The sequence below is a fragment of the Procambarus clarkii genome, chromosome 21 (genome assembly GCF_040958095.1).
Source record: "Procambarus clarkii isolate CNS0578487 chromosome 21, FALCON_Pclarkii_2.0, whole genome shotgun sequence".
Lineage (NCBI taxonomy): Eukaryota > Metazoa > Arthropoda > Malacostraca > Decapoda > Cambaridae > Procambarus > Procambarus clarkii.
Genome location: NC_091170.1, coordinates 31769844 through 31794505, shown reverse-complemented (window position 1 = coordinate 31794505; position 24662 = coordinate 31769844). Strand labels below are relative to the sequence as shown.

Below are 24662 nucleotides of genomic sequence, written 5' to 3'. Positions count from 1 at the left end.
TTATTAATGATAAGACATCACCGATTGGAGAGCTACCAGTGTCGTTGGATATTTTGGTGTTGTGTATATTAGAGTCTTTAAGTATCCCCAGGGAGGAGGGATACATAAGAATCTAGGAAAGTTCAATTAACTTTGACCCAGGCGAGACTGCCTGTACTCACCTCACCCACACGAGTCATGTGTGTGCACATGTGTCTCGTCTGTGCTTGAGAACAGCGTGGCGGCGTGTGTTGTGTGAGCTGGTGGCAGGAATATTCTGCACCACTGCTACAGTGGACGATAACATGGTCACCAGACCACTCAGCTAACACTGGCTTACTCATTTCACGTAAAGGATATACAAATGTATGTATGTATGTATGTTTGGATCTAATTTGCACATTTCATTATTTATGTTGATAATACGGAACATTCTGTGAGCAATAAAAAGTGTAAGACTTTCTGGTAAGTCTAAAGTAGATACTCCAGTAGTATCTGGAGAGTGTCTTACAACACCCGAGACCTGTAAACTTCCGGGGTAAGTTTAAACCCAACTTCACTAGATACACTAATTTCTGCTAACTTACTCTTACAAGTGACACGTGTCTGACCTCTCTGCCACTGGGAAATTTACATGAAATTTGCATTAAACACACAGAGATCACACTAACGTGATGCATCAAATGAACAAATCCACAAGGGCCGTGACGAGGATTCGAACCTGCGAATTCGAATCCTCGTGACGAGGATTTTAACCCTGTCGTTGCTCAGTCGATTAAGGCAGTGTCTGGGATGCTCCCGGACGCAGGTTCGAATCCTCGTCACGGCCCTTGTGGATTTGTTCAATTGCATTAAACATTTAATCCGATAGATGTAGTGACAAGTAATGTTATGCTGTTAGGTGTCCCCTAATATGGAAAAAACATATTGTGTGTTTTTTTCAGCTGAATATTCCTGCTCACGCTGTTGCCACATTTCTTAACCGTCTGTCTGTCTCAACAGGCTTTACAACTGACATAACCTTAAAAATTTTCGTTAGAGACTATTACGGCAACCACGTATAGGTAATACCTAATAACATAACACACATTTCAACTTGACTCAGTATTTATACCTTGTTACCTATTAATGTTATGCAACAACTGGCATCATTGCTTATCAGCCTTGGTCTCTGTAACCGGGTTTTCTCTCAGCCTTTCAGCCTTAACTGCCATTATAGTGTCACTTAACAATGTTACTCAAACCTCTTAATTACTTTGTTTAAATGTTCCTCAAGAGACTTGTCAATTTGTATACCATATTACCATATAGTTTTACCTGAACAACTGAAGACTCTCTAAGCCACAAAATTAACTGTGTGGTCAGGTGTGTGGGGGTGGTGAAGGTCAGGTGTATGTGGTGGTATAAGTTACGGGCTCACCATAGCCTGAGCTACATGGACACTTCGTTCTGAGTAGCTAAATCTAAAACCACAACAAACGGTGGTATAAGGTCAGGTGTGTGTGGTTCTCAAGGACCAGGTGTGTGTGGTTCTCAAGGACCAGGTGTGTGTGGTTCTCAAGGACCAGGTGTGTGTGGTTCTCAAGGACCAGGTGTGTGTACTCAGCTGGGTGGGTATACCTACGGAAATTGAGCCACAGGTCTTGGCTCACTCCTCTCGAAATTGAATGAACAAGTGAACAGGTTTTCCTTGTGTGTTGGGGGAGGAGGAGGGTTGAAGAGGGGAGAGGAGGAAGGCTTGATGACATCCTACTCACAACAGTTTCTTTGATCAGAGTCGCGTGACATGTTAACAATGGTTGTGTAACTCCTCTCCTCTTCCCCCTCTCTCTCTCTCTCTGCCCACCCATCTCCTCTCCTCTTCCCCCTCTCTCTCTCTCTGCCCACCCATCTCCTCTCCTCTTCCCCCTCTTTCTCTCTCTCTGCCCACCCATCTCCTCTCCTCTTCCCCCTCTCTCTCTCTCTCTCTCTCTGCCCACCCATCTCCTCTCCCTCCCCTCCACACCAACCTTTTGTATATTTATAACAAAGATGTCAAAATGCTTTACATTTCTATTATTAATGACGAGTGCTGCAGTGATCATTTACACTGACTTCGTGAAAGATTTCGTGCAATAAACTACTTGGATTGGACAGGGGTCCAGCCCTGTCCAGCAGGGGTTCCCCCCACCAGGGGTCAGACAGGGGTTCCCTCCAGCAGGGGTCAGACAGGGGTTCCCTCCAGCAGGGGTCAGACAGTAGTTCACCCCCAGCAGGGGTCAGACAGGGGTTCCCCCCAGCAGGGGACAGACAGTGGTTCCCTCCACCAGGGGTCAGACAGTAGTTCCCCCCCAGCAGGGGTCAGACAGGGGTTCCCTCCAGCAGGGGTCAGACAGGGGTTCACTCCACCAGGGGTCAGACAGTGGTTCCCTCCAGCAGGGGTCAGACAGTGGTTCCCTCCAGCAGGGGTCAGACAGTGGTTCCCCCCCAGCAGGGGTCAAACAAGGGGGGGTTACAACCCTGGCAGACAATGTTTCAGCTTCTTCATCCACCATCTCCTCCTTCTCTCCAGTTCCTTTGTTGTTGTGTTGCGTCGCAACTCACGCCGGACCAACTTGGGTCTGGCTCTTGGCTCTTTTGTTGATGGAAGTCTTGACACGACCGTAAGAGGCAAAACGGAAGTCGATGTGCAACTTTTTTTTCTCTTGCTTTTTATACCTGAAGCTCAACTTGGTTTTTGGCTACACGTTTCATATTTTTGCACGTTTTCTGTGCATGTTGTTTTGTACATCTTCAGTTCGTGTGTTAGACGAGTGTGACAGGATCATTTTCTTCTCGCAGCCATGGGGGGAGGGGAGGTTACTTCTTCATGAAGGGTTCTGCTGATGGCTCAACATAACGATGTGTGGTGTTGAGCACCTGATGTCTCAGGTGCTCAGGCAGGTGGGCTAAGGTCAGGTTGCACACGCTGGCACAGTCTGGCACTACACTTTAGCTTCTGAGTCACATTCTCTTTGAAGAATACAGTTTTCATCATGATGATCCTCAGAGGACTTATAGTCTCGCCTAGCTTTGTTTTAAGCTTGCTACTGCCATATGTTTAACGTTACACTAAAGAATAGCTTATTAAAGAAGAATGTTAGCTTTCTGTGACATGAAATGGTTCTCCATTCCCTTGAACTGATGAAGGATGACTAGGTTTCTCTACTCCTAGGCTACATGGAGAGCAATTTATTATTTCACAAATTAATAACATGGCTACAAGCCTGGTCAAGGGCGCTCACCAACGGCTGCGTCTAACTGGTAATGCTCTCAACACAGAACCATCAATTTCACCAACTCATCACACAAGAAAACTGCGATTGGTCACTTATGTATTCTCAGTCCTAATGTTGTAATGGTCCTTCCTGTCTCAATCTATACACAGAAATCGCTTATGGCACTCTGTCTCACAAGCAGGTGTCTCACAACCAGGACACCATCCCAGGATGGTGTCACCTGCAGCTCCTGCGCGCTTCCTCAGCCGTGATAGCGGATTCCCAGTTGCACTAGTGTGCCCGCTCTTGTCAGAACAAATTTCTGTCACACTACAACTTGCCACAAAGGGTGACACGCCCTGGCGGCGTGCCTGCACCAGCCGCCCACACGCCTCGCAAACGCTGCTGCTGCTGCTCTGACAAACACAACTGCAGCTGGGTCACAGATTTTTCATTATGTTAATCAAATCACCAGCGCAGACTCGCTGCTGCACAAATGACAAGAAGAGCAGATATAACGCTGCAGATGTTTTTTTTTAAACAATCACTTGTCAGGAGAGCCGTAACCTTTGTCGTCCAACAGAACACACACAACAAGCTGGCCATGAGACTTGTCACCGTTCTGCCATTCTGTTGGCAAATACTGCTTGTGAGGGACGGGAGAGCGAGTCGCTTGGACTGCTCTCCCGTTCCGTTCTCAAGATTTTGATTCGATCCTTTGTCTGGGTAGCTGGAGACGACGGTACTCATGTTCTCGTTGATACATAATGTTAATATGATTTCTCTTTGCTTTGTAAATGGTGTTGTAATGGTCGTTAGAGAGGTGAGTCTGGAGGCAGGGACGGAGTAGTGGCAACCCAGGCCACACTAGGGGGTCACACCGAGGTCACACCAGGTGTCAGAGGTCACACCAGACGGGGACACACACCAGGTGTCACAGGAGGAAGGGGGGACCAGTACACCTGCCTCCCTCCCTACACAGATGAGGTCAGGCTTGCATGGATGCTGGCAGCTAACACGTGAAGTAGTTAAAGTATCAACATTTCCACCGTGCACTCAGATGAGTAATGTTGATCTCAGATGAGTAATGTTGATCTGAAATGAGTAATATTGATCAGATGATGGATGAACCCGCGCCTGGCTGAGCCATACTCGTCACTGGTATTGACACAGTGACTTTAGTATTGGTAGTGAGTCCGTCCTACCACGCTCGGCTTGACACCTGTCACCCACCTGTCAACCCACCTGTCACCCCACTTGACGGAGGGTCTGGAAGAGGCGTAGTGAGTAAACTGGCTGTGTGGAGGGACACGGTGAGTCAGTGGGTCGTGTGGCACAACATAGTGGATCATAGCAGTGAACATATTGGGTTAGTAAGGCATGTGGTAGAGACCATGTTGAGGCGTCGAACCATGTGATAGGATTGTGCAAGGTTAGTGAGTCGTGTTTTGGAACCTAAGTGCCACTACCACTGGCATCACAACCTGTGGTGCCACTACCACTGGCATCACAACCTGTGGTGCCACTACCACTGGCATCACAACCTGTGGTGCCACTACCACTGGCATCACAACCTGTGGTGCCTCTACCACTGGCATCACAACCTGTGGTGCCACTACCACTGGCATCACAACCTGTGGTGCCACTACCACTGGCATCACAACCTGTGGTGCCACTACCACTGGCATCACAACCTGTGGTGCCACTACCACTGCCATCACAACCTGTGGTGCCACTACCACTGGCATCACAACCTGTGGTGCCACTACCACTGGCATCACAACCTGTGGTGCCACTACCACTGGCATCACAACCTGTGGTGCCACTACCACTGGCATCACAACCTGTGGTGCCACTACCACTGGCATTACAACCTGTGGTGCCTCTACCACTGGCATCACAACCTGTGGTGCCTCTACCACTGGCATCACAACCTGTGGTGCCACTACCACTGGCATCACAACCTGTGGTGCCACTACCACTGGCATCACAACCTGTGGTGCCACTACCACTGGCATCACTACCTGTGGTGCCACTACCACTGGCATCACAACCTGTGGTGCCACTACCACTGGCATCACAACCTGTGGTGCCACTACCACTGGCATCACAACCTGTGGTGCCTCTACCACTGGCATCACAACCTGTGGTGCCTCTACCACTGGCATCACAACCTGTGGTGCCTCTACCACTGGCATCACAACCTGTGGTGCCTCTACCACTGGCATCACAACCTGTGGCACCACCACTGGCATCACAACCTGTATAAGGAAACGTGTGTGTGTGTGTGTGTGTGTGTGTGTGTGTGTGTGTGTGTGTGTGTGTGTGTGTGTGTGTGTGTGTGTGTGTGTGTGTGTGTGTGTGTGTGTGTGTGTGTGAGGAGTGGGAACATGTGTGTGTGTGTGTGTGGGGTGGGGGAGAGGATGTGTGTGTGTGAGGGAGGGGGGAAGGGTCATGTGTGTGTATGAGGGAGGGGTGGTGGGACGTGTGTGTGTGGTGGAGGAAGGCACATGTGTGTGAAGGAAGGGTCAAGTGGGGGGGAAGGGGAGCGAGCCTGTGTGTCAACACCAGTTGAAGACTCTAAACACTCCAGGTGTCTCCTGTGTGCCATAGTTCTTATCACTTTACATTCTGGTGAAGGAACTGGTGTGTGTCGTCAACTGTGACCCGTGTGTGTGTGTGTGTGTGTGTGTGTGTGTGTGTATGTGTGTGTATGTGTGTGTGTATGTGTGTGTGTTTGTGTGTGTTGTTGCTACTCCTTGCTCTCCTGACGTGTTAAAACTCTCCTTTTACACGTAAGTTATCTTGTGTAAATAATTCTGGTTGTTGAGCACTGGAAGTTTGTGCTCGGGTTTAGCGAAGTGGTCCCCCGGGCCAACACTGACCTGCCCCAGGACGCCACCACCAACAGTTCCCTAACTCCTTGGTACTTTCTTTACTCCTGGGAGGTGAACTGAGGCAATCGCGTGAAACGAAACAGGCCCAACCGTTTCTACCCTGCCCGGGCGGGGATTTAACCCATGCCCCACAATTATGAACCGAGGACGAAGACCACTGTGCTGCAGAACTCCCTCTGCAGAACAGGGAGAGGAAAGTGTACATTAGTCCAGTTTAGGCGGGAGAGTAGTTCACTGGTGCGGATGACTGACGTCTCTTGCTCGGCTCGGATGAGAGGGAAGTCTCTGACCTGGAATATCGATCGTCTGATGTCACATGATACATGACGTGTGAAGGTCAGGTAGAGATTAAGAAGGTCGTTAACCAACTTGGAAGGGGTGGTGGAAGCTGGAGCGTATTGAGGAGGATGAGATAAGATGCTGGGGGATGCTCTGAGATTAGAGGAAGGAGATCACTTGACAAGGCAGTATGGAGGGGACGTGATGAATGATTGGAAGCATGGTTAAGGCTGTGTGCTGTGAGGGAGGGGGGGGGGGATGCCTCGAGCAGCGGTGCCAACACGGGTTTGTGTATCTGGCACCATCGTGCCAGTAATGCAGACGGTGTTTAAGTAGGACATGAGTTTTTGACCGTGCAAGCGCAAGCCAACCGGATAAAGCAAATCCAATACTTACAAGATTAGAATATCCAGGATGGGAGAGAGGCCCCGGTGGGTGTCCCCCTCCCCCTCCCCCCAGTCCCCCCTCGTCACTGAGACCCTGGGGTGAGCAGGTCCTCCTCCTCCTTCCCCTTATCCTCCCCTCTTTATCATGTTTCTTCTTTACCCCCTTCCTCTTGCTCCACCTCCTCTTCCTCCTACATTAAGGAATATTTTCTCCTACATTAAGGGAGAATATTTGGTCAGGTGGACAGGTGGACCCACATGCATCCTACACACTGCCGCTACTCTCCCGCTCTTATAGCCACCGATATCTCAACACCTCTATGCACCTGCTGGGATCACTCTGACCATCACACGTACAGCTAGAGTGCTCCCCAAGCATGGGCGTACCTCAGGTGGGAGACGTGTGGGCGTACCTCAGGTGGGAGACGTGTGGGCGTACCTCAGGTGGGAGACGTGTGGGCGTACCTCAGGTGGGAGACGTGTGGGCGTACCTCAGGTGGGAGACGTGTGGGCGTACCTCAGGTGGGAGACGTATGTAAGCATCTCAGGTGTGAGACACAAATGAATGCCTCCGGGAGGGTGAGGATGCGAGGCGGGGGGGGGGGGGGGGGGCGCCGCGGGTGCGGGGGAGAAAGGCGTGCAGGCTGGTGGCCCAACACTTGCCGTCGGCGCCGCGCCAGGAGTACACGCCTCCGCTGGCTGCTCCTACCCTGGCCCCCCACACGCACGCCCGCTCCACGCCTGCCGTACTGCCACGCCCACTAGTGATTGTGATACACGCATAACGTGAACGGTGTTATATACAATCTCACTGCAATATGCAAGGGTTAAAACGCTTAAAGTTGCATCATGTGTGTGCGAACAGCAGTTACAAGCTGACGTGTACCTCACGTGGGCGCTTAACGCGGCTTTGTTTATATGTAGTTGGCGTTATGTAATGGTTTAGTGAGTGTCGGGAAGTGAGTCTCAAGGTGGTGAGTACGCTGAGAGTGATCACGCCGAGAGTCATCACGCTGAGAGTCATCACAGTCTCGCTAAGAGTCATCAGGGGTCACACACTTTCCAATTGTGTCATTGGGCCGAGTACCATTGATCTGTCGTCTCGTCAGAACCTCTTTATAAGCAAATGATATATAAAAATACCCCCCGTTCCCTCCCTCCTCATCCTCTTCCCGAAGAATGTGAGCGCTTCGTCTTGGTTTCTGATCACGTGTATATGTTGTATGTTTGTGATGATACTGAATACACTGGTGTATATATACATATATATAAAGCGTATATCTGCTTGGTCAGTGTATCGTAATATGTGTATAGTGTTAGAGAACTTTGTGAGTGATATTAAACTCTCAATAACGGGGGTATTAAAATAGTTATTGCTAATATAGTTTGTTAAAATACATTGTTGGTCCTGTGAAGTGCACTTATATATGGAGACAAGGGGGGAGGATATGTCCTGAGGTGAACCCGCACTTCTCTGTGTATATACACCGAGAGTTGTCTTCAGTCCTGGACAAAGTTCTGGACCAATGGACACTTGTTGGCTGGTCAGTGAATTATTGTGTTGACCCAAGTTACCCTCCAAAGACTGACTGTCAGGCTTAAAGCCCAACCGCAAGCCTAAAGTCGTAAATGTTTTGGCGTTATAATATTTTGATCTGGTTAAACTTTTCAAGGGAGAAACAATTAATTAATGATGACATTTGCAGCCACAGTCATCAGAATTTGGGTAGCATTAGTTACGTGAATCCAAGCTGTTTAATAGATATAATTTCTAAGACAAGAAGGGAAAATTTATTTAGTGTCTTTATAACAATCATAAACTGATGCGAAGATTACGGAAAAATTAATTGTTATCCTTAAAAAGAAATGTATGTCAAATCTCAGATACACGTGGCGTCAATTAAGTACCCGTGAACAATTCTTAGATCGATCAAAACGTCGTCACTTTCATTTAATATGAATAATGTGTGGTTTTATTGCAGTAAACGTTTCGTTAAACCCGGCATGCAAACAAAGGACTGTCAAATTTAATGAACCCATAGAGAGCCTGGAGAGCCCGGTGAAAGTTATGTTGTATGAAACCAATTTGTCAAGTAAGTTTGGCATAGGAACTTGAGGCCCTTCCTGGCGACGGGCGCCGACTGATGTCCCAATGCTGGCTGCCAAATGCCATGGAATATCCTTAGTTACTCTTGGCGGGGGAAGGTGCTCATATGGTAATCATTCCCGAGACGGCTTCCTCCGTCCCCAGATGCCGCTGCGAGAGCTGTGTTCAGGGGCCAGATTCACGAAAGCACTTACGCAAGCACTTGCGAACCTGTACATCTTTTCTCAATCCTTGGCGGCTTTGTTTCCACTTATTAAACAGTTAATGAGCTCCGAAGCACCAGGAGGCTGTTTATAACAATAACAACAGTTGAATGGGAAGTTTTCATGCTTGTAAACTGTTTAATAAATGTAACCAAAGCCGTCAAAGATTGAGGAAAGATGTACACGTTCGCAAGTGTTTGCGTAAGTGCTTTCGTGAATCTGGCCCCAGGTTTGCAGGATTGAGCTACTTATAGTCCAATTATGGTCCTTGAAGCCCAATTCAAAAGCCAGCTATGCATGTCTGTAAAAAATATATTTGCCGACTTTTATAGTTAAATATGTGACTTAGTTCGTCAGCTCGCGATTTTCAGCAACTCAAACCTGGCATCCCTGGCTGGGTGCCGCTGGGAGCGCTGAGTGCCGCTAGGAGCGCTGGGTGCTGCTAGGAGCGCTGGGTGCCGCTGGGAGCGCTGAGTGCCGTTAGGAGCGCTGGGTGCTGCTAGGAGCGCTGGGTGCCGCTCGGAGCGCTGAGTGCCGCTAGGAGCGCTGGGTGCCGCTGGGTGCCGCTACGAGCGCTGGGTGCCGCTAGGACCGCTAGGTGCCGCTAGGAGCGCTGGGTGCCGCTAGGTGCCACTGTGTGCTGCTAGGAGCGCTGGGTGCCGCTATGAGCGCTGGGTGCCGCTAGGACCGCTAGGTGCCGCTAGGAGCGCTGGGTGCCGCTAGGTGCCACTGTGTGCTGCTAGGAGCGTTGGGTGCCGCTATGAGCGCTGGGTGCCGCTAGGACCGCTAGGTGCCGCTGTGTGCCGCTAGGAGCGCTGGGTGCCGCTAGGAGCGCTGGGTGCCGCTATGAGCGCTGGGTGCCACTAGGAGCGCTGGGTGCCGCGAGGAGCGCTGGGTGCCGCTAGGAGCGCTGGGTGCTGCTAGGAGCGCTGGGTGCCGCTGGGTGCCCTGCGCCCAGAAAACTTGAGCGCAGAGCGCACCCAACACCGCCTGCAGCAAACAGGATGCTTCGAATTTCGGATAAACTATTTTGTAACCTGGTAAACTCTCCGTCAGTTAACCGGCCAACTTTTTTATATCAAATATCGGGATTATGTTTCTGACAAATAACTAGATTTTAAGTTTTTTTTTGTCTGAGTAACCGTATTAAATGATGCTCAAGCGGGTATCATTGTTGTTATCGGATAACTGGACGGAAAAGGCAAGGCGGGTCCTTCTCTCTCTCTCTCTCTCTCTCTCTCTCTCTCTCTCTCTCTCTCTCTCTCTCTCTCTCTCTCTCTCTCTCTCTCTCTCTCTCTCTCTCTCTCTCTCTCTCCCTGCCTGTCATGCTAGGAAGCTGTACATCACTGGGCAGCAGTAGCTTCTTCCTGGAACGTTTCCTGCATTGCCCACTCGCTAGTGTGGTCTTTCCCGCCCGCACCACGTGAGGGCGTGCATGCACGCATACACGCATGCACACACACACGCATGCACACACACACACACACACACCTGGAGTATGCAGCTCCAGCCTGGAGTCCATACCTAGTTAAACACAAGACAAAGTTAGAGAAGATTCAGCGGTATGCCACCAGGCTCGTCCCGGAACTGAGAGGATTGAGCTACGAGGAAAGGCTAAAGGAGCTGAACCTCACATCCCTGGAAAACAGAAGAGTAAGGGGAGACATGATAACCACCTACAAAATTCTCAGGGGAATTGACAGGGTGGACAAAGACAAACTCTTCAGCACGGGTGGGACACGAACAAGGGGACACAGGTGGAAACTTAGTACCCAGATGAGCCACAGAGACGTTAGAAAGAATTTTTTCAGTGTCAGAGTAGTTAATAAATGGAATGCACTAGGAAGTGATGTGGTGGAGGCTGACTCCATACACAGTTTCAAATGTAGGTATGATAGAGCCCAGTAGGCTCAGGAATCTGTACACCAGTTGATTGACAGTTGAGAGGCGGGACCAAAGAGCCAAAGCTCAACCCCCGCAAGCACAATTAGGTGAGTACAATTAGGTGAGTACATATATATATATATATATATATATATATATATATATATATATATATATATATATATATATATATATATATATACACACACACACACACATGTATGCAGACGTCTATATTTCTTCATTACACTCGTTTCTCATACTGTTTACTTCTTCTTTCCTATCCCCTATCGCCACCCCTACTTCTCACCTAAGTATTCCCTCTCCATCCCTCACCTCCCTACCCCCCCCCCCCTCTCTACCACTCCCTGCCCCCTCCCCCTGCGGCTGGAGATGAAGGCATCATCCAGATGAGAAGCTTTCACCAAGACAGGAAGGCCCTCGGGGTGCACTAAGGAACATTTTGTGTCCACTGGGGAATTACACTCTATGTTATTTATTCTTTTTCACTGACTACGAGGCTGAGACGTCGTGTTCTGGGTGCTCTTGCAAGGTGGTGGTGACCTGACGACTATATAGCACTTGGATAGAAAGGATAAGGATTTGTGGTGGGACGGTGGGGAAGGAATGGTGTCCAACGTCTTGGACGCCCGGGGGATTGAACGCTGATCTGTATGAAGCGAGACCGTCGCTCTACCGTCCAGTCCAAGTGGTGTGAGGAGGAAGAGAGAGTCCTATTGTGTGTGGAGCAAGTAGCGTGTCAAGACAGGCCTGTAGAAACACTTGGGCTCACCAGTAAATCAAGCAGTTGGCGTGACTGGTGTTACTGTTACAGTGACTAACGAGCCGTAGTGGAGGCAGGACACTGTATGGTAGACACTCAGACGTTGAGGTTACAGTAGCGAGTGGATGCAAGGTCCGTCTTGGATAAATACAATACAATACAGTAGTTACAACTATTGTATTACTCCTTGTATCCAAATCGCCCTTTATGCTTTAAGTTATGTATTATTTTTGTTTTGTAGTGTATGCGTAAGAATGTTGGTTTTTCGATTGTTGTTTGTTTGTTTGTCGATTTCGAATTGTTATTTTTTTTCTAACGATTTCAAGAGTACTGACGCGCCTGTCTGTCGTCTGGATAAAAGTGCATCGTATGATTGTCCGTCTCGGTGGAGCTTAGTTGAAAGGTCAGGACTTGGATAAGAAATTAAAAATTCATCACATGTTTGAGTTTAAAATGTCAAGCGTAATAGAGAACGTGGCAGTAAGCTTCTCTCGAAGATATGCTGTGGAAGAATTCTGTAATTGTGTTTGACACAATGCTTGAAGCTTTTAAGATGAATGTCCTTACAGCGCCTCAGTCACCTCTCCTTGGAACACCGGGAGGCCGACATTAATGACCGAGGAGCAGTCTGGAACACTGGGAGGCCGACATTAATGACCAAGGAGCAGTCTGGAACACCGGGAGGCCGACATTAATGACCGAGGAGCAGTCTGGAACACTGGGAGGCCGACATTAATGACCAAGGAGCAGTCTGGAACACTGGGAGGCTGACATTAATGACTGAGAACCGGACTGGAACCTTGGAGGCCGACATTATGTCTGCCGTGGCAATTACAAGTTTTTACCCAAACACCAGCCAGAATGTCAAAGAAAATGTCACATTTTATTTTATATTTTATCCCCCCTAGTGCATAATTAACTGATATATATGGTGAATGAAAATCAATATCTCCTGATATTAAGTTGAAGTAACATTGCAGTTCTTTCAACATTGTAACATATAAAACAATGTTTCACGTTGTTTTTTGTATCAGGTATAAATATTGTAATATTAAAAATTTAAAGTTCAAATTATCACGTAAAATCTATAAAATAGTTTGCCCTTTTGTCTGTCTATGGTTAGAGGCCAGACGCTTAGGGATAGCCGGATCAAACTTTTCAGAGTGGTGAGGAAGGAGGACTGTCAGAGGATGGTCGGTGTTGGTCACATTGCCCCTCCACCCCCTCCCCATCTCTTGAAAGGAATTAGGTTCCAATAGTGATTGCCATAAAGTTGGTGGATTTGAAATGATCGACGCCGAGTCCATAGAGTTTTGCATTGGTTCAATTTTTGTTTATATTAAAACGTTTAGGTACATCATCAGCCGTAGACTATATGAAGGGAAGTACAGTGTGTCAAGAACTAGCTACGTGATGCTAAAAATCTCATCACACAAGATGGTTAGTCATATAGAGGCATGTGATAAGTAGTCTGTACCTGGTAAATTTTGGATGCATTATGGGGATATCATCAAGAACACGAGAGTTAATAATTGCAATGCTCCAGGTACCTCATGCCAATGGGTTTGAATGGCCTGATAAAGTGTGCATTCGGTGATGTAGTGTAGGAGATCATGCAGCAGTTCCTGCTCACAGAGTTTGCACCTGGAGTGCTCAGGATTGGGAGATCCGTCACCTGTAGCCACCTGCCACAGGTAACGGTAACCCAACCTGATCCTTGCATCCACTGTGTCGCATAGTCTGGTGGACGTTTGTGCTGTCCATAAACTTAGGTTTCGGTTCTATACAAATCATAGCTTTTTATACTGGTGGTTCAAATAATTCTGTATTGACATGCAAAACGCATGTTCCGATGAGATTAACATTCCGTGGGGCTCACTTAAATAATGCGACCTTTTGATTACAGTGATGACTGTGGTGTGAATATGGTGTCAGTGATGATGGTTGCGTAGTGAACGTGGTTACAGGTATGAAGGTTGTGTGTAGTGTAGATCTGGCCAACGTGTGTTTCACCTGGGCATCGCCTGGTACCCGGTCTAGTATTCAATAAAGGCAACACCTCCCCCAGATGAACACCCCTGGGATGGTGAAGGACCACCGTGATGAACAACACCGTACATGGGTACTAACGCATTTGTAAACTCTGAAAGTTTACACATGACAGCAGTGAGTTAGCGAGGCCCAGGGGAGAGGGGACGTCGGTGAGGGGAGGAAGCGGAGATGAGGGTGAGGGTTAAAAAGGGGAGATGATAGAAAGGGTGGGGAAGAGCTTGATGTCTCCCTCTACAGCTCTGACTAACCAGGTTTGCTGTATATTCTCCCCCGGACGACACGTGGTGACCGGGGGAGATATGTTTGTAAACAAATTCTGGATGACTGTCGTGGCCTCGGAGGCTGTGGTGGATGTGTGTGTGTGACGGGTGTTACTGGCTGACGCGTCAACTTCTCACACCATAAAAGTCAAAAGTGGAAAAAGAAAACTGATAAACGCAACAAAAGTGACTGATAAATGACAAGCAAATGAATTTGGGTCATTTGGCAAGGTTGGGTGGTGGGTGGGGGGGGGGGCTCGTCTTGTATTTTGCCTCGTTTCCAGGAGCTAAACGCGTTCCCTAAGCCTAACCCCTAGAATTCCACCCCCTCCTCAGCCCCCAACCCCCCTTCCCCAACCCCCCTTCCCCAACCCCCCTTCCCCAACCCCCCTTCCCCAACCCCCCTTCCCCAACCCTTCAAATGATGGGAGGGGTTAACATCGGCCGCGGACACAGTTAAGCAGGGTTGTGTATGGTAATGTGTATGGTAGTGGCTCATTGGTGTCCTGGTCGCCTCGGCTCATTTGTATATTGACCAGTGAATAATTCTCTCCTCACTCGACCACTCCCGCTACCACACAATACTTTACCACACAATCACCATTCCACACAATCACCCTACCACACAATCACCCTACCACACAATCACCCTACCACACAATCACCCTACCACACAATCACCCTACCACACAATCACCCTACCACACAATCACCCTACCACACAATCACCCTACCACACAATATTAAAAATTTGAAGATTTACCTATCAGAATATGCATTTGTATTTATACATCCATTTCATGTATGGGATTGTATAATACGCAAACATAATCACAAAAACACGTGATTTGTATGCGTAAGTATTCCCATAGAAGATAAAAACGAAAATAATCCGAGAGCCTTCGTGAATTTTTTCATTTTCATTTTCGTGAATTACATTTTCAAGTCGTAGAGTGGACTGACGATAAAAGGGTTTGGGGGTGATAACCCGCCACGTGACTAGACTGTGAAACACGTCATAAGGAAGTGACATGTAAGCAGAATAATGGGAACAGAGTTTTTTTTTTAATATCAAGATTCATAAATGTTATATTGATATTAAATTCTTTTCAGTAACTTAAGAATTTCATATTTAAGTTATCATGAAATGACAGAATTATTGTATTCTTTATTCAACTTTTTTTTATTAAAAGTATTACGAGCAATTTGAGTATATTTGTCAATAAAATATTTGGGGTATATTTAAGTGCAGCCATACGACGCATGACACTAATTACAATTATTACTTAACCTATATCTATAATAGGTTAAGTAATAATTGTAATTACGAAGCAATAAGATGCTTATCTTAACATACTAAGAAGGTTAGGTAAGGTCGGTGTTTTCTATGAAGCTTTTCAAGGTAAACTAGTATGTTTAGTATGTCACATATGCACGTATTTAAGTCAATATTGACTATACGAATGTGCGAGAACGGGTTGTATTAAGTGTAAATTGTGAGCTGAATAGATTGGGCTAAATAACAAATGTCTATATTTCTATATATAGGACATAAAGCAAAACTCATCATCAACATAACGAAACTATGTGGTATTAGAAGGCCAAATTCTACTTAATAATTTAGTTTCGTAAAAGTTAATATATAAATTAATTACACCCGAAGAAAGAGGGGTTGCCAGAGCTATTCCACAGTTGTGACAATATTATTCATTATTTAAAAACAAAATGAGAGTCATTAGCACACAGTTTTACCAATTCAGTTAACGTAGACACTATACGTTTTGCTAAGGTACAACTTAGCATCCTCAGAGGCAGACAAAACGAAAGGACAAACACAGCAACATATACAATCGTTCTCCCTGACTTACCATCATTCTCCTTTACCAATGTTCTTACTCACATCTCCTGACCCTTCTTGCAATACTCCCCATATATTCCTGAAGATTCTCTCATTTGCCCTTACTATTTCTCTCTCACCTTATCTCCTTTTCTTCCCCCCTCTTCCGTTTCCTCGGTCTTCTTTCTCTCCCTCGGTCTTCCTTGTCCAGTTCTCTCCCATTCCACCCTCTCCCTCAGCTGGTTGACACTGTCTTCCCCCTCTCTCATAAAACTCACTCACCACTTCTTTAGATATCAATGTGATTTCCGCTTCGAGGGAGTGTTGTGTTAGGCGCTGGTGGAGACCGGTGCTACTGCTGCTACTGCTATCAATAGTGCAATAGCAGCGCTATTGACAGCACTGTTGGTTGCTGCTGCTGCTGCTGCTGTTTCTCTTTTGGTTAGCAGGTGGGAAGAGTGAGGAGAGTGCTTGCTGATTTACTTATGAGAGGGTTATCACAACTTTTGGAGGTGATGGTGGTTGTTGGTGAGGCTTGGGAGGTGATTGTAGATATTTGTGTGGCTTAGATAATGATTGTGGGAAGATTAAGGGTGGGAGAGGTTCAAGATAGTGTACTTGGTGTTAGAGAGGAGAGGTTTCAGTGTACTGTAGTTAGTGTACTGGGTGGTGAGGAGGTTCAAGGTGGTGTACTGGGGTAGCGAAGAAGTTCTGAAAACATAGAACCCGAATTATAATCCACTCCAAGGCTACTTTTTTGTGTTTCAATTGAAATGTTTGTTGTGGTGAGAGCCATAGTGGGCTTCTGACTGTTTGACACGATTTGTTTTTCGTTGGGTTTTGTTTTGGCTGTTTGTGTTTGTTTGTTTGTGTTTGTCCTGTGGAGATTGTGGCGACCTTCCCCTGTGTGGTGACAGTGGTGGTGGGAACCCGGCCGGAACTAGCGAACGGCGACCACACTCTTTACAGTCACGATTTTAAAAGGAAATGTGGTCATTAAAGTCTGTGGCGTTCACTGTGGCTCTTGTGTGTGTGTTGCCACGCTCCTCTGTGGCTCGGGGGAGTCTCATTGTGGCGTCCACTGTCGCTCTTGTGTGTGTGTGTGTGTGTGTGTGTGTGTGTGTGTGTGTGTGTGTGTGTGTGTTGTCATACCTATAAAAGAGTGTCTGTTTGTCAGAGGTTAGAGGCTAGGCGCTTGGTGCTAGCCTCGCCCAAATTTTCTAAACGACACATCCTGGTGAGTGACCAGGACCCACCCTGGTCACTCACCACTCTCCAGGACCCACCCTGGTCACTCACCAGCCTCCAGGACCTGCTCTGGTCACTCACCAGCCTCCAGGGCCCACCCTGGTGTGAGGACGGGAGAGTAACAACACCCCCCCCCCCCACTAATTACATCCCAACAATTACGACAGCGGCTCTTGTTACTAATTACGATGTAACAAGTCTTGAGAAGAACTAGTAATTAAGCTCTTCTTCGTCAGCCTCAGAACCAGTGACCTGTAATTCACCCCCCCCCCCCCCCCGTGTGAAGCCACTGTGCCAATCACCGCCACAGACATTTGAAAGTTGGTGGAGTGTGGCACTCTAGTTGAACAGTGCCTTCCCTGCCAAGAGTGGCACCGTGCAGCCCCTCACACTTGCAAAGTTTCAGTAATCTTTGTCTGACAGAGGCGAGGGTGTATGTGACGTCACGGAGCGAGCGAGCGAGAGAGAGAGAGAGAGAGAGAGAGAGAGAGAGAGAGAGAGAGAGAGAGAGAGAGAGAGAGAGAGAGAGAGAGAGAGAGAGAGAGAGAGAGAGAGAGAGAGAGAGAGGTACAGGGGGAGATGTGCAAACCTCGGTTTTGTTGAATGTGTGAAGCGAGTGTTTTGTAACTTGTGGGATCCGTCTCACATAGGACCCAAGGCTCCGGCGGGTGTCTTCAGGGAGGCGGCCGCCAAGGTAATCAATCAGTGTTGGCCTCCACTTGTATGACGGACCAGGCAAGTTTGGCGAAAGAAATCTTGACGATTAATATCACTTGAGACTGAATGTGTACGTATACTCGCTTATTTGTAGGATCAGGTTTCAGCTCTTGGACCCCACTTTTCTCGTCGCTGGTTGTCGAATGCGATGACTCCTGTCCTGTTCCTCTATAATATTTACTTTTGAAATTAAGAATAGTGACTTATACCCTTCTACAGTTTGCTCATTTATTTATTCCATTTTCCCACTAGTTCGGTGAGGATCAGCCCCCTAGTACCTGGCCTTCAGCCTTGGACGGATACATAGAAATTCTCATAGACATAGATAAATGGAAGGGAAACGAGGACAGGATAAGAGATAAAATAGGGGAACAAAATAAAGAAACGATACCCGACACTTACACCATCGGGAATCGAACGCCGACCTGCAAGATACGAGGTCGTCACTGTACCGACCAGTCAAAGTGGCAAGTATCAGGAGAGAGAGAGAGAGAGAGAGAGAGAGAGAGAGAGAGAGAGAGAGAGAGAGAGAGAGAGAGAGAGAGAGAGAGAGAGAGAGAGAGAGAGAGAGACAGAGACAGACAGGCAAGAGAAACTATGACATTAACTAACATTCGAGAAAATATAGTTTTTAGTAACACATTATGTTAAAATTTACGAAGTAATATTACCCTTTTAAGTACAGACAGGCCTAGGATATGTTAGTTTGTCTGAATTAGTTGGCAATGATATATATTTGCAGTTTAGTAAAGCATCATTTAAAGATGTGCGACTCGAGCACATGAAGATACCAAAAGAGAGAGAGAGAGAGAGAGAGAGAGAGGGGTACAGCCGCTATTCTTCCTGGCCCCGCTGTGCCCCCAACAAGCAAACGAAACGAGCTATCATCTTCAAACTCACTTCAAATTCGTATTGTCTTGGAGTGGGGGGTCAGAGGTCAGGTTTACAAGGTCAGGCGCGGGGCAGTAGAGCTATCGGGTAGCCAGGGGCTGTGGTTCGGATGTCCTTCGCCGAAGTTGGGTGAGAAAACATCTGAAACTCCATCAGGGTGTTGGTGTTAGGCACTTCCGGTAGGTAGCGTTTATGTGGTTTGTTGTTAGATGACTATCTGACGATGGGGGCTGGTGGATGACCTGACGATGGGGGCTGGTGGATGACCTGACGATGGGGGCTGGTGGATGACCTGACGATGGGGGCTGGTGGATGACCTGACGATGGGGGCTGGTGGATGACCTGACGATGGGGGCTGGTGGATGACCTGACGATGGGGGCTGGTGGATGACCTGACGATGGGGGCTGGTGGATGACCTGACGATGGGGGCTGGTGGATGACCTGACGATGGGGGCTGGTGGATGACCCGACGATGGGCGCTGGTGGATGACCTGACGATGGGGGCTGGTGGATGACCCGACGATGGGGGCTGGTGGATGACCTGACGATGGGCGCTGGTGGATGACCCGACGATGGGCGCTGGTGGATGACCTGACGATGGGGGCTGGTGGATGACCCGACGATGGGGGCTGGTGGATGACCTGACGATGGGCGCTGGTGGATGACCCGACGAAGGAGGGCTGGTGGATGACCCGACGATGGGGGCTGGTGGATGACCTGACGAAGGGAAATGATGAGTTGGTTACCTATTAAAATGTGTTTTTAGAATTATGGCGGAACTAACAAAGTATTGTTTGGGTTTAGAGACAGATAGATGATGCCGCTATAGAACCAAAAATATTGAATAAACTTCACTGAGATCGAAAAATAGACGACAAACACACACACACACACACACACACACACACACACACACACACACACACACACACACACACACACACACACACGTCACGACGGGCCAGACACACATGCACCAATACTTAACTGAACTAGACAAATTGAAGGAATGGTTAAACTAATGGTTGTTAGAGTTTAACCCGAGCAAATGTAATATAATGAAGATAAGTATAGGGAGCAGGAGGCCAGATACAAAGTATCATTTGGGAGATGAAATTCTAAAAAGAGTCAGAGAGAGAGAAAAAGACCTGGGGGTTGATATCGCGCCAGACCTGTCCCCTGAAGCTCATATCAAGAGGATAACATCAGCGGCATATGTCAGGTTGGCCAACATAAGAACGGCCTTTAGAAACTTTTGTAAGGAATCATTCAGAACCTTGTATACCACCTATGTCAGACCAGTCCTGGAGTATGCAGCTCCAGTATGGAGTCCATATCTGGTCAAGCATAAGACTAAATTATAGAAGGTTGAGAGGTTTGCCACCAGACTAGTGCCCGAACTGAGGGGCATGAGCTTTGGGCTGAGACTATAGGAATTAAACCTCACGTCGCTGGAGGACATGATCACTACTTACAAGATTCTCAAAGGAATTGATAGGGCTTATCTTGAGATCTTGAGATGATTTCGGGGCTTTAGTGTCCCCGCGGCCCGGTCCTCGACTGGTGTAGATAAATACAGTTAATTTAACACAGGGGGCACATGCGATTGGGGATAAAGTTGAAAATTGAGTGCCCAAATGAGCCATAGGGATATTCTAAAGAATTTGTTTAGTGTCAGAGTAGTTATTAAATGGAATGCATTAGGCAATGATTTGGTGGAGGCTGACTCCATTTACAGTTTCAATTGTAGATATGATAGAGCCCAGTAGGCTCAGGAACCTGTACACCAGTCGATTGACAACTGAGAAGCGGGACCAAAGAACCGAGGCTCAACCCCGCAAGCACAACTAGGTTATCTTGAGGTTATCTTGAGATGATTTCGAGGATTAGCGTTCCCGCGGCCCGGTCCTCCACCAGGCCTCCTTTTTGTTACACACACCCTAGGAAGCAGCCCATAGCAGCTGTCTAACTCCCAGTTACCTATTTACAGCTAGATAACAGGGGCATCAGGGTGAAAGAAATATTTTGCCCATTTGTCTCCGCCTCTACCGGGAATAGAATCCGGAACGTCAGGACTACGAATCCGAAGCGCTATCCACTCAGCTGTCAGGCGCCCTTAAGTGAGTACAACTAGACGAATACTTAGCGAGAGAAGTGAAACTGACCGGAAACAAGATGCCGAAGATCGATCTTTTCTGGAGTGTGATGCTGCGTGGTCATGTTAAGACAGATGACTGTGGACGGTAAGAAGCATAGTAATGGCTTCATTACCCCTCAAGGACGCGTCACAAAAACCCGGAAAGACAGGCACAGAAGAATGTGAGAACTGACCGGAGAGAACGACAGGGGGAAAATAAAACGTGAATGAGAGAAACAAGGAAAAAAAGTCTTTGGCAAAGATAAACGGGGTGTATAGGAAGGGGGAAGAGGATAACAGCGAGAGGTGGTGGAGATAGAGAAGTGTGGGAAGGCACCAGGTAATGACTTGGGGGAGATACGAACCACGACTCCGGCATCCAGGAATTAGAGAGGAAATTGTGTCCCGGTGTACTCCTGTGAAGATTATGGATGCCGGCAGTGTGGGGTTGTGGTTGTGGGGGGCGGGGTAGTTTGTGGGGTGGGGGCGGGGTAGCTTGTGGGGTGGGGGCGGGGTAGCTTGTGGGGTGGGGGGGCGGGGTAGCTTGTGGGGTGGGGGGCGGGGTAGCTTGTGGGGTGGGGGCGGGGTAGTTTGTGGGATGGGGGGCGGGGTAGCTTGTGGGATGGGGGGCGGGGTAGCTTGTGGGGTGGGGGGTGGGGTAGCTTGTGGGGTGGGGGACGGGGTAGCTTGTGGGGTGGGGGGCGGGGTAGCTTGTGGGGTGGGGGGCGGGGTAGCTTGTGGGGTGGGGAGCGGGGTAGCTTGTGGGGTGGGGGCGGGGTAGTTTGTGGGGTGGGGGACGGGGTAGCTTGTGGGGTGGGGGGCGGGGTAGCTTGTGGGGTGGGGGGCGGGGTAGCTTGTGGGGTGGGGGCGGGGAAGGAAGGGGATGGGCTACCGTCTACAGTCACAAAGATATAACTTTTATATCTGTATAATAAGACAAAAGTTGTAAATTAATTTATTTTACGAAGTTCACTTCTTAAGGGAAACTGATTACTCCCTTTGGGCTGGTTGTCTCTAGCTGCCTTACTCCTCACCACCTCACACACCCACAACCTCTCACCACCTCACCACCTCACACACCCACAACCCCTCACCACCTCACACACCCACAACCTCTCACCACCTCACCACCTCACCACCTCACACACCCACAACCTCTCACCACCTCACCACCTTACACACCCACAACCCCTCACCACCTCACCACCTCACCACCTCACACACCCACAACCCCTCACCACCTCACCACCTCACACACCCACAACCTCTCACCACCTCACCACCTCACACACCCACAACCTCTCACCACCTCACCACCTTACACACCCACAACCCCTCACCACCTCACCACCTCACACACCCACAACCCCTCACCACCTCACCACCTCACCACCTCACACACCCACAACCTTGCCATCGTGTGACTCCAGCAATTAAACTAGGGGTCGCTGCTTGCGCGAAACGTCTCTGCATGAACTACTGACTATATGTTGCTCTCGTGTGCTCGAGTGACCGTCTTGCTCTTATCAACGTCATTGTTTATCCCAGGCTTGAAACACATTACCCAGTATCAGTAATTTAGCAATACAAAGTGCCTAATAACCTGTAGATATAAGCGAATGACCCGTGATACGACCATTAGCAGTACAAGAATCAGTACAAGTCTTTGCTTGTCGGCCTAGTGTGGCGGGTTGAACAGGAGGAGCCTGTGACAACGGAGGCATTCTCCGAGATGTGTGCCGCCAAGCGTCTTCGGTAGTTGTGTTATTAGTCGCCTTATACCCTGTCACCAATACTCCCAACACCACCACCACCACCATCACCGCCGCCACTACCACCGCCAGCACCACCACCACTAGCACCACCACCACCAGCACCGCCACCACCATCGCTGGAGCCGGCACCACCACCATCACCACCACCATCACCACCACTATCAGCACCACCACCCTTGGAGCCAACACCACCACTCCGAGGCTGTCTCTAGCCTCGTCCCACTGTCACCCAGAGAGAGAGAAGCACAATAGAAACTTAATAAGAATATCTGACGTCCACAGTGAAGAAAGTTTTCTTTTCAAAGAAATAAACATCGAAAAAAAAATATTATTGTGTGTAGGAGAAATGTTTAAGCCAACAAGGAACAGGAACACTGCGTTGTACGCCTCCCAACCAATCAAAAGAGGTTTAGCGGGTGTTTAGCTGTACGGGCCAATAAGAAGAGATATCAACGGGTGTTAAGTCATTTCACTCTAACCATCAGAGCCTTACATTTAAAGCAAGTGAGACAGAAACAACGACGTTTCGAAGCAATCAGTCGTACCACCCGACACGAAACGGGTTCTACCGGGGGTTGACCCAACCAAAATAAAGGTTGCTATTGGTGTCACCCTACAATAGAACGCCTTCAGTGGTGTCACCCCACAAGGCGCAGTAGTCTCACTTAACGAGAGGTGCTCCTCTGGTGTCAGTCAACGAGGACGAGTGCGGCCGGAGGTGGAGTTCGAAGGACTGGTGTGTGTGAGTGTGTGGGAGGCGGCAAGGATAAACTTCTTGATCTTGCTTGTAAGGAGGCGCCCTTGACCACTCAAGATGGCTGGCGTCTTGGGAAACTTCATGCGACACTCGCGGGCCCGCTCCGAGATGCAGCGCCGCAGGGAGCAGCTCAAGGCTGAGAGAGAAGTAAGTGGCCCAATCTCTTATTGTCTTGTAGATTACTGTGTGTACCAGTGGGTATTATTGTGTACCAGTGGGTATTACTGAGTGTACCAGAGGGTATTACTGAGTGTACCAGAGGGTATTACTGAGTGTACCATTGGGTATTACTGTATGTACCAGAGGGTATTACTGTGTGTACCAGTGGGTATTACTGAGTGTACCAGTGGGTATTACTGAGTGTACCAGTGGGTATTACTGAGTGTACCAGTGGGTATTACTGAGTGTACCAGAGGGTATTACTGAGTGTACCAGAGGGTATTACTGAGTGTACCAGTGGGTATTACTGTATGTACCAGAGGGTATTACTGTGTGTACCAGTGGGTATTACTGAGTGTACCAGTGGGTATTACTGAGTGTACCAGTGGGTATTACTGAGTGTACCAGTGGGTATTACTGAGTGTACCAGTGGGTATTACTGAGTGTACCAGTGGGTATTACTGTGTGTACCAGTGGGTATTACTGTGTGTACCAGAGGGTATTACTGTGTGTATCAGTGGGTATTACTGTGTGTACCAGTGGGTATTACTGTGTGTACCAGAGGGTATTACTGTGTGTACCAGAGGGTATTACTGAGTGTACCAATGGGTATTACTGAGTGTACCAATGGGTATTACTGAGTGTACCAATGGGTATTACTGAATGTATCAGTGGATATTTTAGTGCACGGATGCTCTTTGACATTATATATATGTATATACGGTATATATATATATATATATATATATATATATATATATATATATATATATATATATATATATATATATATATATATATATATATATGCAATTGACGATCACAAAACACTGATCATTTTATGCGGAAAATCCACAGAGAAATATGAAATGAGGTGAACGTTTCGGCTCTGTTAAAGCCTTTGTCAACACCAGACTGACTATATATATATATATATATATATATATATATATATATATATATATATATATATATATATATATATATATATATATATGCGAACAAGCCTGAATGGTCCCCAGGACTATATGCGAATGAAAACTCACACCCCAGAAGTGACTCGAACCCATACT

The 24662-nt window shown here is 47.9% G+C and overlaps 1 protein-coding gene across 4 annotated transcripts in view; it reads left to right on the top strand.

Annotated features, from left to right (window-relative positions):
- Positions 1-24662, top strand: part of LOC123760648 (uncharacterized) — a 370968-nt gene that overhangs the window by 299220 nt on the left and 47086 nt on the right. The window contains exons 1-2 of one of the 4 annotated variants that reach the window (XM_069328278.1): positions 7446-7523; positions 22447-23577. The exons of 2 other annotated variants lie outside the window; for them this stretch is intronic. In XM_069328278.1, the coding sequence (XP_069184379.1) occupies positions 23488-23577 (90 nt within the window). In that variant the 5' untranslated portion in view covers positions 7446-7523; positions 22447-23487. Of the gene's footprint in view, positions 1-7445; positions 7524-22125; positions 23578-24662 lie in introns of those variants that run through there. One more of the 4 variants, XM_045746403.2, reaches the window with a different exon arrangement.